At 48.7% G+C, this 13,312-nt stretch overlaps 1 protein-coding gene across 3 annotated transcripts in view; it reads right to left on the bottom strand.

Moving 5' to 3' along the window:
* nkain4 (sodium/potassium transporting ATPase interacting 4) overlaps window positions 1-4,336 on the bottom strand; it is an 80,921-nt gene extending 76,585 nt beyond the window's left edge. Inside the window, exon 1 of one of the 3 annotated variants that reach the window (XM_033041391.1) lies at window positions 3,980-4,336. In XM_033041391.1, the coding sequence (XP_032897282.1) occupies window positions 3,980-4,033 (54 nt within the window). In that variant the 5' untranslated portion in view covers window positions 4,034-4,336. The remainder of the gene's footprint in view (window positions 1-3,979) is intronic. The other 2 variants (XM_033041390.1, XM_033041388.1) reach the window with 2 other exon arrangements.
* Window positions 4,337-13,312: the final 8,976 nt, after the last annotated feature.

The following is a 13,312-nucleotide window of genomic DNA, read 5'->3' as shown; positions in this document are numbered from 1 at the left end:
TCCGGAGTCTCGAGGTCGCCAGCTCCGCCATTAGGCCTCAGCGCAGACGGAGGCGGAGAAGGGGGATACGACAAAAAAGTCGCATTCACCCGAAGGGAGAGACAGCAAGCCCCGTTTCAACCCCCCACCCCCCCCCCCACATAAACACAACCTAAAAACCAAAAACTTAACTAGACAAAACGGAAAAAAACACAAAAAAGTAAAAACAAACGGACAGCAGGCGAGCCGCTGCTGCTAGGGCAGCGCCGCCACTTCCGGATTTTGTAAGCTGCCCAAGGAAATATGAGGTGTTGTTCCGACAATATGCGTTGGGCCTTTCCCATCCAGCCACTTGCCAAATAAATGTCTTTTCAACATGGCAATGGTACCTGCCTCCCCCAATTCCTATGGCAGCTCATTCCATATGGCCACCAGCCTGTGGAACTGATGCACTACAATGCTGAGAGCTATAGTCTACACTCGATATCTTCCTCTAGGCTCAACCTTTAAAATAAACTTTCAACCCTTGTCAATAGGGCACCGTTTGAAAAATAAATCCTCCAGGAATATTGTAGTAGAATTGAATGACTTGATCCCAATTAAACAAAAGCAAGTGTAAGATTAAAATGATTAAAATCTCTAGTCAGCTATTATGGATAAACCCACACTTAATTCTTTATATGCTATGATTATTATAGACAGACAAATACGGTGCTAAAGTTAAACAATGAAACTTTGTTTTCTCTTGAGGATTTCAAACACAATAAAATGTGGACACTGCCTACGGAACTATTGTGTTATATTGCAGTGGACGCCGCCCAGACCATCACACAAACCAACCTCCATTCTATTGACTCAGTCTACACGGCAAGGCCAGCAGCATCATCAAGGACCAGTCTCACCCCCGGCCACTCCCTCTTCTCCCCTCTCCCATCAGGCAAGAGGCAGAGAAGTGTGAAAACGCACACCTCCAGATTCAGGGACAAACAATTCCCATCTGTTATCTGGCAACTGAACCATCCTCTCACTAACTTGAGTGCGGTCCTGACCTCCCATCTGTCTATAAGAAGGAACTGCAGATGCTGGAAAATCAAAGGTAGACAAAAGTGCTGGAGAAACTCAGCGGGTGCAGCAGCATCTATGGAGCGAAGGAAATAGGCAACGTTTCGGGCCGAAACCCAAAAATATCACATTGAATGGCGGTGCTGGCTCAAAGGGCCGAATGGCCTACTCCTGCACCCATTGTTATTGTCTATAGTCTACTGTTTCCTCTAGAACGCTGGAGGTTGAGGGGACAGAGACCCGACTGAACTAAATAAAATTATAAGAGGTATAAATGTCAAAGACTACAGGGCACAGCTTCAAGGAGAGAGGGGCAATGTTTAAAGGATATGTGCAGGGCAATTTTTGTTTTATACAGAGGGTCATAAGGTCAGAAGTGATGGGAACAGAATTAGGCCATTCGGCCCATCAAGTCTACTCCGCCGTTCAATCATGGCTGATCTACCTCCTAACCCCATTCTCCTGCCTTCTCCCCATAACCTCTGACACCCGCACTGATCAAGAATCCATCGATCTCTGCCTGAGAAATATTCTTTGCGGGGTGGTGGGTGCGTGGAACATAATGCCGTGGCTGGCGGTGGTGGTAGATGAGGTAGTGGTGTTTAAGAGGTTGTTAGACAGGCACATGGAAATGCAGGGAATGGAGGTGATATGGATCACGTGTAGGCAGTGGAGATTAATTTCTTGTGGCATCATTGTTCGGCACAAGTGGGCTGGAGATCATTTTCCTGTTCTGGACTGCTCTATGTTCTAATTCTTTTCAACAATAAATATTCAACAGACCATAATGATCAACAGAATACTGCTGGCCCTTCAGTTGTGAGCACCGTTAATAAAACATGCGTTCTCCAGAAGACTGGGATTTAAATTTACTTTAGTTTAGGTTTGAGATATACAGCGTGGAAACGTCACCTATTCCTTTTTCTCCAGAGATGCTGCCCGACCCGCTGAGTTACTCCAGCATTTTTAGTTTAGTTTAGAGATACAGCGCGGAAACAGGCCCTTCGGCCCACCGGGTCCACCCGACCAGCCATCCCCGCACACCAACACTATCCTACACACACTGAGGACAATTTACGATTTTACCGAAGCCAATTAACCAACAAACCTGGACGTCTTTGGGATGTGGGAGGAAACCGGAATGCCCGGAGAAAACCCACGCAGGTCACGGGGAGAACGTACAAACTCCGTACGGACAGCGCCCGTAGTCAGGATCGAACCCGGGTCTCTGGCGCTGTGAGGCAGCAACTCTACCGCTGCGCCCGTTGGTTGGGTCCTGAACTCATCCACTTGATGGCAGGATTTGGAGTTAAAGATAGATGCAAAGCTCAGTGTTTTAGATTGAGAATTTGCACTGGGTTATTATGTGAATAAATGTCAATACTCTCCCAACGTTGAAACATTCATAGTGCAAGTAAGAGGCAAAACAAAAAGGCCTTGATAGAGTGGATGTGGAGAGGATGTCTCCACTAGTGGGAGAGTCTGGGACCAGAGGGCATGCACAGCCTCAGAATAAAGGGACGCCCCTTTAGAAAGGAGATGAGGAGGAATTTCCTTAGTCAGAGGGTGGTGAATCTGTAGAATTCTTTGTCACACACGGCTGTGGAGGCCACAAGTGTATGGATATATTTAAGGTGGAGATTGACAGATTCTTGATTAGTGCAGGTGTCAGGAGATATGGGGAGAAGGCAGGAGAATGAGGTTGAGAGGGAATGACAGATCAGCCATGATTGAACGGCAGAGTAGACTCGATGGGCCGAATGGCCTAATTCTGCTCCGATTACTAATGACCATGTATTGACAAAACTACCAGATTTGCCTAGCTTGCCTTGTTGCAAGAGTGATACTGCGTGGAAACTGGCCAACATGTCCTACCTACACTAGTCCCACCTGCCTGTGTTTGGCCCATATCCCTCTAAACCTGTCCTATCCATGTACCTGTCTAAATGTTTCTTAAACATTGCGATAGTCGCTGCCTCAACTATCTCCTCTGGCAGGTACACACAATTGCTGGGGAAACTCAGCGGGTGCAGCAGCATCTATGGAGCGAAGAAATATTTCCTTCGCTCCATAGATGCTGCTGCACCCGCTGAGTGTCCCCAGCAATTGTGTGTACCTTCGATATTCCAGCATCTGCAGTTCCCTTTTGAACACTATCTCCTCTGGCAGCTCGTTCCATACACCCACCACTCTTTGTGTGAAAATGGTACCCTTCAGATTCCTATTAAACCACCCACCCACCCACCAACATAAATCTATGTCCTCTGCTTCTTGATTCCCCTACTCTGGGCAAGAGACTTTGCGTATTTTCCAGTCTATTCCTCTCATGATTTTGTACAGGGGCGTCTAAACAGGCGATGCCAAGTGTTCACAAGTTACTGCCTTAAATGACAAACGCTTCGTTTTTCCTACACTATGTGGGATAGAGGTGTGGCTGTAATCCGTAACAAGGAAAAATCATTGTCATTTAACGGGGAGGGGAACGCTCTGTCACTGAACTAACGTCTGATCTGTGGAGCCAACTGATCACCGTGTCTGAATAGGGATCTCTCTCTCAGTCACCCTCTTAACTGGAACAAAGACAAACCCCACCGGCGGGAGATAGCTCACGCCAACAACATTCTCCACAACCCGCCAAAGATACACGGCAAGGCGAATTACAAACCGCTGGACTTTCCACACCCGGGGAATTAGAAAGAGAGAGATTGCAGGGGAATTTCACACCTACTGGCGATGTACACTTGCTGTCTCCCACCAATAGCACCAATGTGGCGGACAACAATATTCTGAGTTGTGTTCACAAAAGGTTAATCACGAGTTAGATTGCTCTGAAGTTCCTAATCAATATCAAACCGCCCACACTCCCAACACACCAGCCCAGATTGCAATGGCTCCAATACATAATAAATGTGTTTTAAAGGTTTTTTTTTATACTCACCAGCTGAAGAATGCAGAGGAAGATGAAGGAACAGCGGCCGGTACAACAACCCATTGTCAGACTCACTGAGAGAGGGGTGGGTGTGTGTGTAACAAGAGGAATCTCTCTCTTTCTCTCTCACTCACACACACAGGGGTCACTCGTCAGTTACACCCGTCCAGACCCATAGCGGATACAAGGCGACAGTCACACGCCTCGGGTGTCCGCGTTGTAAACCCCTTTCCCTGCCGGAGATGGTGAACGGGGAACGGCGAGTAACAGACAGAGCGCTGCTCCCAGCCACTGAGTGAAACTTCTGAGCTGACGGAGCGAGTGTGTGTGTGAGAGAGGGAGGGGTAAGAGGCGAGGGGGGGAGAGAGGGAGAGAGGGGGAGGGGAAAGAGGAGAGGGGGAGAGAGGGAGGAAGGGAGTGGATTGAGAGAGGGAGAGAAGGGGGGGGGAGGATTTAGGGGAAGGGAAGGGAGGGGGAAAGGGGAGGGAAAGGAGGAGAGAGAGGGAGATGGAGGGGAGGGAAAGGGAGAGGGGAAAGGGAAGGAAAGGGGGGGAGGGGAGGGAGGAGAGAGGGTGGGTTCACTAACGGATGCATTGAACAAAACAACAATGGCTTATTCGGGAAATAAGCGACAGTCTACACTCAGGCACCTCTGTTACATTGAGCAGCTTTCAAGGGATTTGGTTTAAAAATAAACTTCTAATATTTTTTTCTAAAATATAAATTTTCAACAAAAGTTTAAAATATTTTGTTATACATATAGCGCCTCTCTCCTATCAGTAACACATTTGGAAACAAGCGATGCTTACACCCAGACACCTACGTTTACACTGGGAAACCTTGAAATAATTTGGTTTAAAAAAAAAATTATTTTGATTTTTTTCCAAAAATATCATTTTTTCACAAACCCCCTCTCCCCCCACCCTCTCTCCCTCTCTCTCCCCCCCCCCCCCCTCTCCTCCCCCCCCCCTCTCCCCCCCCCTCTCGTCTCCCCCCCTCCTCTCTCCCCCCTCTCTCTCTCCCCCCCCCCCCTCTCTCCCCCCCCCTCTCTCCCCCCCCCCCCCCCCCCCCCCCCCCCCCCCCCCCCACTCCCCCACCCCCCCCCCCCCCCCTCTCCCCACCCCCCCTCCCCCCTCTCTCCCCCCCCCCCCCTCTAGTCATTTTTTTTTTCTTTAAATAAATCCGTAAATATTCTTCAGACTGTCCAATTGTGCCGCCACCGCTGTGGGCAAAGTGAAGGCGAGTGAGATCCGCACAGGGGTTTTGGGGGTTAATGGTCCGAAGCTTTCTCGTCCGGAGCTTTTGCTGAAATGCTTTTGTTGAATGCTGAAGTGCTACATATAAAGTCGACCCCCCCCCCCCCCCCCCCCCCCCCCCCCCTTCCCTCTAAATCCTTTCAAAAGTCCTTCAGAAAAAGACATGGGTGGGTTCGACTAATAAGTACGAGGGTCACTTTAAGTCCGCAGTTCCTTGTGTTTTTAATATTAATTAGGTTCAACTGGTGAAGACAGGTTTTGCATTCCTACTTTACAATTGTCTTCTTGCTTTAGATCTAGATGTCATTTAAAAAAAAACGTTATGCCTCCAAAAACGTGCAAACGAGTGGTTGACAAAGTTTCACTTTGGGAGGTTTTTGTGCGCTTTGGGACACTGTGTAAGTGGAACTTACTGTTTAAGAAGGAACTGCAGATGCTGGAAAATCTAAGGTAGATAAAAATGCTGGAGAAACTCAGCGGGTGCAGCAGCATCTATGGAGCGAAGGAAATAGGCAACGTTTCGGGCCGAAACGTTGTCTATTTCCTTCGGGTTTCGGCCCCAAACGTTGCCGATTTCCTTTGCTCCATAGATGCTGCTGCACCCGCGGAGTTTCTCCAGCATGTTTGTCCAAGTGGAACTTACTGTTGTGGTGAGGAGGCCAGCCTTTCTGTCCGCTTACAATGGTTGCCAACGCAACTGCAGTAAGTCGAGGTTACAGCTATCTATCCAGAGATGCTGCCTGTCCCACTGACAGCTTTTTGTGTCTGTATAATATTCGGGTTAAACCGGCACCTGCAGTTCCTTCCTACACATTGAATGTTTGACGCTGGCGAGAGCTGGGCGGTTCTACCGCGTCTCCAAACTTGTGTGAGTGCATGTTTGCACTGACCCACTCTCTCGGAGTCTCTGCGCCTATTTCACAAATAAATAGACTTCTGATGGAAATGAAACGAGGCGACTTTGGAATCCACCTCACATGCCCCCTGGTGGTGTTCGTTCCTCGGCTGAACTGTTTTTTTAAACCAAAAACAAAGTTTAACTAAATTCATAACTTCAAAATCTCTCCTGGGAGCAGAATTAGGCCATTCGGCCCATCGAGTCTACTCCGCCATTCAATCATGGCTGATCTATCTATCCCCTCTCAACCCCATTCTCCTGCCTTCTCCCCATAACCGCCGACACCCCATACTAATCAAGAATCTGTCAATCTACCCAAACAAACATGTCCATAACAATAGACAATAGGTGCAGGAGTAGGCCATTCGGCCCTTCAAGCCAGCACCGCCATTCAATGTGATCATGGCTGATCATCCACAATCAGTATCCCGTTCCTGCCTTCTCCCCATATCCCCTGACTCCGCTATCTTTAAGAGCCCTATCTAGCTCTCTCTTGAAAGCATCCAGAGAACCGACCTCCACCGCCCTCTGAGGCAGAGAATTCCACAGACTCACCACTCTCTGTGAGAAAAAGTGTTTCCTCGTCTCCGTTCTAAATGGCTTACTCCTTATTCTTAAACTGTGGCCCCTGGTTCTGGACTCCCCCAACATCGGGAACATGTTTCTGATCTCTCTTTCTGATCCACTCCCTAAGCAAAAGGGGACAAATTACAGAGAATCCAATCCACCTACAAACCCGCACCTCTTTTGGATGTGGAAGGAAACCGGAGCACCCGGAGAAAACCCATGCGGTCGCAGGGAGAACGGACAAACTACACATAGACAGGACAGCCATTTTGTTCCCAATGGATACGCACTATGAATATGAATACCTTATTGTCACATGTGGCAAGTCACAGTGGAATTCTTTGCCAAGGTATGCAAATAGTCGCCAGATAAAGGGCAACTCACGGGCAACAATATGACAAAGGTAAGAAGCCGAGGATCTCTCCCGTTCTATTTTTTCAACTTAAAGCCTCCTTTCCAACGGCCAATTTAGACGCAAGATGATTGTTGAAATGAATGAATGAACAGTACTTAATTGCCACATGTACCCAGGGTACCAGGGTGCAGTGAAAGGCTTTGTTGAGCGTGGGCAGTATGCACGTTTCACCACGTGTTAGCGCCGATGAAGTTACTAAGGTACCGAACGGTCCTATCAATAGCTCCTGGCCCCATGTGGCAGCTGCCCCTTCCCCCTTTCCCCTCCAAGACCCCACCTCCCCACGCCGGGGTCTCCCCATTGTTCTGGCCCCCTCCCCACCACGCCAGGTCCCCCATTGCCCCCCCTATCCACCTCATGGACCAGCATAAAGGACAGCTCTATCTTTTCAGGCATTTTCCACTTGCTCATCAGACTTTACTCATCCGAGTGCACCATCCACTCCGCAAGTCATCAACATTACATAGAGGCCTTACATATTTCATGGGACACTAATTCATATGGACTTATTTATGTGTGGCGCCCTGATTCAGGCTGACAGCTCACACAGCCGTGAAAACTCTGGAGACAAATTGGAGGTGGATGGGAGCTGGAGCATCGACTACTGCACAGTCTGTCCAATAGGATAACACTTTCCCTGCCCGCACCCCCGTTTCTGGTGGGCAATGGGGGTGAATGTCACATCACAACAGGGTCACGGGTTTCAAAAATAACTTCCCATCCACGGGAAATACTGAAGGGTTTCGACCCAAAACGTCACCTATTCCTTCTCTCCGGAGATGGTGTCTGACCCGCTGAGTTACTCCAGCCTTTTGTCTCCATCTTCGGTGTAAACCAGCATCTGCAGTTCCTTCCTACACATGATGTTTTTTATGCTATTACGCCTGCTATGAATGTTTTTAACACGTCACATGTGATTCTCAAGTGTCATTCATTGAAGGCAAGCATAGCATAAACCTACCAAAGACAGAAAGCGTTGGAGTTACTCAGCAGGTCAGGCAGTATCTCTGAAGGACATGGACAGGTGACCCGTCTGAAGAAGGGTCCCGACCCGAAACATCACACATATTTTTCTCCACAGCTGCTGCCTGACCCACTGGGTTACTCCAGCACTTTGTGTCTGTCTGTAAGATGAATAGTCACTAGGTATGCTGACAGCTAATAATGGCCTGTTTCCTTCATCATCGTTACTTCTTTGCATATCTATCATTCATTTGTTCCACATCTCTCTGCATCACCATCTATACCTTTCCCCTGACTCTCAGTCTGAAGAAAGGATTCATTGAAACTAGAAAAATAAAAGGCATAGATAAGGTGGATGTGGAGAGGATGTTTCCACTGGTGGGAGAGTCTAGGACCAGAGGTCACGGCCTCAGAATTAAAGGGCACTCTTTTAGAAAAGAGGAGGGACTCCTTTAGTCAGAGGGTGGTGAATCTGTGGAACTCATTGCCACAGAGAGCTGTGGAGGTCGAGTCAGTGGATATTTTTTAAGGCAGAGTTAAACAGATTCTTGATTAGAACGGGTGTCGAGGGTTATGGGGAGAAGGCAGGAAAATGGGATTAGGAGGCAGAGACCAGCCAAGATTGAATGGCGGAGTAGACAGGATGGGCCGAATGGCCTAATTCTACTCCTATAACTTGTAAACTTGTGACCCGAAACATCACCCATTCTTGCTCTCCAGAAATGCTGCCGGACCCAAGTCAAGTGGTCAAGAGAATTTATTGTCATGTGTCCCAGATAGGACAATGAAATTCTTGCTTGCTGCAGCACAACAGAATATTGTAGGCATAAATACAGATCAGATCAGTATGTCCATATACCATAGAATATATATATACACACACATAAATAAACAGATAAAGTGCAATAGGCTGTTATAGTTCATAGTTTGTTTGAGTTGAGTTTAATAGCCTGATGGCTGTGGGGAAGCAGCTATTCCTGAACCTGGACGTTGCAGATTTCAGGCTCTTGTACCTTCTACCTGATGGCAGCGGAGAGATGAGTGTGTGGCCAGGATGGTGTGGGTCCTTGATGATGCTGCCAGCCTTTTTGAGGCAGCGACTGCGATAGATCCCCTCGATGGTGGGGAGGTCAGAGCCGATGATGGGCTGGGCAGTGTTTACAACTTTTTGCAGTATTTTCTGCTCCTGGGCGCTCAAGTTGCCGATCCAAGCCACGATGCAACCGGTCAGCATGCTCTCTACTGTGCACCTGTAGAAGTTCGAGAGAGTCCTCCAGCACTTTGTCTAACCAGGTATGCTGCTGTTTAATGTGGTTGAATTTCTACTTTCCCTATCTCTGCCAATTCAATTTAAACAAAGTTCATCTTCTTTTGTCGACTTTATTTTCTCTGCAACCCAGACAAGAAAATTAAACATTGCAGTCAGAGCCTCAACTAATCTGCGCATCTATGCTAGGGTGGGGTGAGCTGGCGTAGGGCAGGGCAGTGGGATATATCTCCGCTTCTTTCACTTCTTCGTTAGTTCTGGCCTTTATCTTTTTTCTTTTTCGTGTCTTTCTCGAAATTCTTTCTTCTCTTTTTCTTTTCTTCTTTCTTTCCCTTTTTTCCTTTTTCCTTTTTTCCAATTTAGTTATTAGTTTATAAAATGTTAAAACAGAAGCAGTACGAAAATTGTATAATTGTTATGTCGATTACTTTCTCCTTGTACAATTGCTTCTAATAAAATTAATATTAAAAAAAAAGCTAATCTGCGCATCTACAGAAGGAATTTGTTCTCTAAGGACAGTCTTAGCTGTTAGTGTTGAACCCTGAGTTAAAATTGTAGTTATTGGGATTAATACAAGTTGAGTCTCAAGTTCAAGTTCAAGTGTTCAAGTGAGTTTATTGTCATGTGTCCCTGATAGGACAATGACATTCTTGCTTTGCTTCAGCACACAGAACATATTAGGCATTGACTACAAAACAGATCAGTGTGTCCATATACCATAATATAAATATATACACACATGAATAAATAAACTGATAAAGTGCAAATAACAGATAATGGGTTATTAATAATCAGAGTTTTGGCCGAGCCAGGTTTAATAGCCTGATGGCTGTGGGGAAGTAGCTATTCCTGAACCTGGTTGTTGCAGTCTTCAGGCTCCTGTACCTTCTACCTGAAGGTAGCAGGGAGATGAGTGTGTGGCCAGGATGGTGTGGGTCTTTGATGATACTGCCAGCCTTTTTGAGGCAGCGTCTGCGATAAATCCCCTCGATGGAAGGAAGGTCAGAGCCGATGATGGACTGGGCAGCGTTTACTACTTTTTGTAGTCTTTTCCTCTCCAGGGCGCTCAAGTTGCCGAACCAAGCCACGATGCAACCGGTCAGCATGCTCTCTACTGTGCACCTGTAGAAGTTAGAGAGAGTCCTCCTTGACAAACCGACTCTCCATAATCTTCTCAGGAAGTAGAGGCGCTGATGAGCTTTCTTGATAATTGCGTTAGTGTTCTCGGACCAGGAAAGATCTTCAGAGAAGGGTCCCGATCTGAAACATCGCCTATCCATGTTCTCCAGAGATGCTGCTTGACCCGTTGCGTTACTCCAGCATTTTCTGTCTTCTTTTGTCAACCAGTATCTGCAGTTCCTGGTGTCTCCATTTTACTGCCCCACTGCAAGGAGTTCTCCTCCTCTCACCAACAGGGAAGAACTGTCTTCTTCTTGTGTATGTCGTGCACAGCCTAAAGTTGTCGGACGATTTGTTCTATTTGATCTTATTTGATTGTGCACGCCGGGTTGATTGCATTCGTCGAAACAGGGCGGACCACGTGAAGGTTGCAATCTCCCACCCATGGGGTCTCGTGAGCCCCTCTCTGACCACTCCCCCTCTGTCATTCCTGATGTTCGTAGTCTGAAGAAGGGTCCCGACCCAAAATGTCACCAATCCATATTCTCCAGAGATGCTGCTAGACCACACTGTTAGTTCTGTTTAGTTTACTGTCACGTGTACTGAGATACAGTGAAAAGCTTTTGTCGTGTGCCAACCAGTCAGCGGAAAGACAATGGACAATAGACAATAGGTGCAGGAGTAGGCCATTTGGCCCTTCGAGCCAGCACCGCCATTCAATGTGATCATGGCTGATCATCCCCAATCAGTACCCCGTTCCTGCCTTCTCCCCATATCCCCTGACTCCGCTATTTTTAAGAGCCCCATCTAGCTCTCTCTTGAAAGCATCCAGACACCCTGCCTCCACCTGAGGCAGAGAATTCCTCAGAGCCATTTACAGTGTCGAGATAAATGATAAGGGAATAACGTTCAGTGCAAGGTAAAGCCAGTAAAGTCCGATCAAAGATAGTCCGAGGGTCACCAAATGGGGTTGATGGTAGCCAGGATTGCTTTGTAGTTGTGGTAGGATGTTTCAGTTGCCTGATAACAGCTGGGAAGAAACTGTCCCTGAATCTGGAGGTGTGCGTTTTCACACTCCTGTACCTTTTGCCCAAAGGAAGTTATTCCAACACTTTGAGATTGTTTGTGTAAACCCAGCTTGTGTAGTTCCTTGTGTCAACATAAAGAGAAGATGGTGGTGCCTTCCTTCCACTGAATTAATGAATGGGCCGTTGTGGAAACGATGATGTAAGGGAATACCAATTCTGCCGCAAGTTTACACATACATGCGACGCTAGAAGGCAGATGAGATGTCTCGAGTGCCAACTATTCAGCAGCCAGATCTCACAATCTTGCTATCTCATTCTAGTATTTGTTTATGTGATAGACACGAAATGCTGGAGTAACTCAGCACGGTGGCACAGCGGTAGAGTTGCTGCCTCACAGCGCCAGAGACCCGGGTTCGATCCCGACTACGGCTGCCGCCTGTTCAGAGTCTGTGCTTTTTCCCCGTGACCTGCGTGGATTTTCTCCGAGATCTTCGGTCTCCTCCCACACTCCAAAGATGTTCAGGTTTGTAGGTTAATTGGCTTGGTGTAAATGTAAATTGTCCCCAATGTGTGTCGGATAGTGTTAGTGTGCAGGGTTCAGCACGGACTTGGTGGGCCGAAGGGCCTGTTTCCGCGCTGTATCTCTAAACTAAACTAAACTCAACTAAACTCAACAGGACAGGCAGCATCCTTGGAGAGAAGGAATGGGTGACGTTTTGAGTCGAGACCCTTCTTCATGCGATGTAGGGTGTCATAATGAATATAGTATTATTTTAAAACAAGTGTGCCGGATGCGTGTTTATGTCTATCTCTTTGTAGAATGCAGAGACTGTAAACCTTCGTTATAACGGAGATTGGTTATTGGCGGCTTGGAGAATAAAGCAGGAAAATGGGGTTGAGAGGGAAAGATAGATCAGCCATGATTGAATGGCGGAGTAGACATGATGGGCTGAATGGCCTAATTCTGCTCCTATCACTGATGAACTTATCATGGTCGGCACAGACATGGTGGGATGAAGGGCCTGTTCCTGTTCAAAGGGGGAGGGGGGGGGGGGGGCAAAGAGAGGGGTTGAAGGGCAGAGGAGTGTGGGCAAAGGGTGGGAGGGGAGAGGGGTGAAGGGGGGAGGGGAGAGGGGGAGATGGGTGAAGGGGAGGGGACGAAGGGGGTGGAGAGGGAGAGGTGGAGAGGGTGGTGAAGGGGAGCGGAGACGGGGTGTGAAGGGAGGGGAGAGGGGTTGAAGGGGAGGGGAGAGGGGGGGAGGGGGGGGGTTGATGGGAGGGTGGATGAAGAGGGGAGAGGGGATGCACGGGGAGGGTAGGAGGGGCGTGAAGGGGGAGGGAGAGCGGGGGGGGGAGGGGAGGAGAGAGAGGGGGGGGAGGCGGGAGGGAAGGAGGGGGGGAGGGGGAGGGTGTGATGGGAGAGGGGGAGCGGGATGCAGGGGAGGGTTTTAGAGGGGGTTTTTTTGAAGTGGAGGTAGAGGGGGTGAACGGGGGGAGGGTGATGAGGGGGGGGTAGGGGGAGGGGAGAGGGGAGAGGCGTGAATTGAGGGGTGAATGGGGAGGGTTAGAGGGGGTGACAGGGGGAGGGATAGAGAGGGGGGGGAGGAGGGAGGGGAGAGGGGGGGAGGGGGAGGGGACGAGGGGGTGTCAGGGGCGAGGGGAGAGGGGGGGGAGGGGGAGGGGAGAGGGGGTGAAGGGTGAGGGTTATGCGGGGGTGAAGGGGAGGGGCAGAGGGGTGTGAAGGGGAGAGGGGAGGGGTGAAGGGGGAGGGGAGAGGGGGTGAAGGGGGAGGGGAGAGGGGGTGAAGGGGAGGGTAGAGGGGGTGCAGG

This window comes from Amblyraja radiata, chromosome 23, assembly GCF_010909765.2.
Source record: "Amblyraja radiata isolate CabotCenter1 chromosome 23, sAmbRad1.1.pri, whole genome shotgun sequence".
NCBI lineage: Eukaryota > Metazoa > Chordata > Chondrichthyes > Rajiformes > Rajidae > Amblyraja > Amblyraja radiata.
This window is presented reverse-complemented; position numbering and strand designations above follow the sequence as displayed.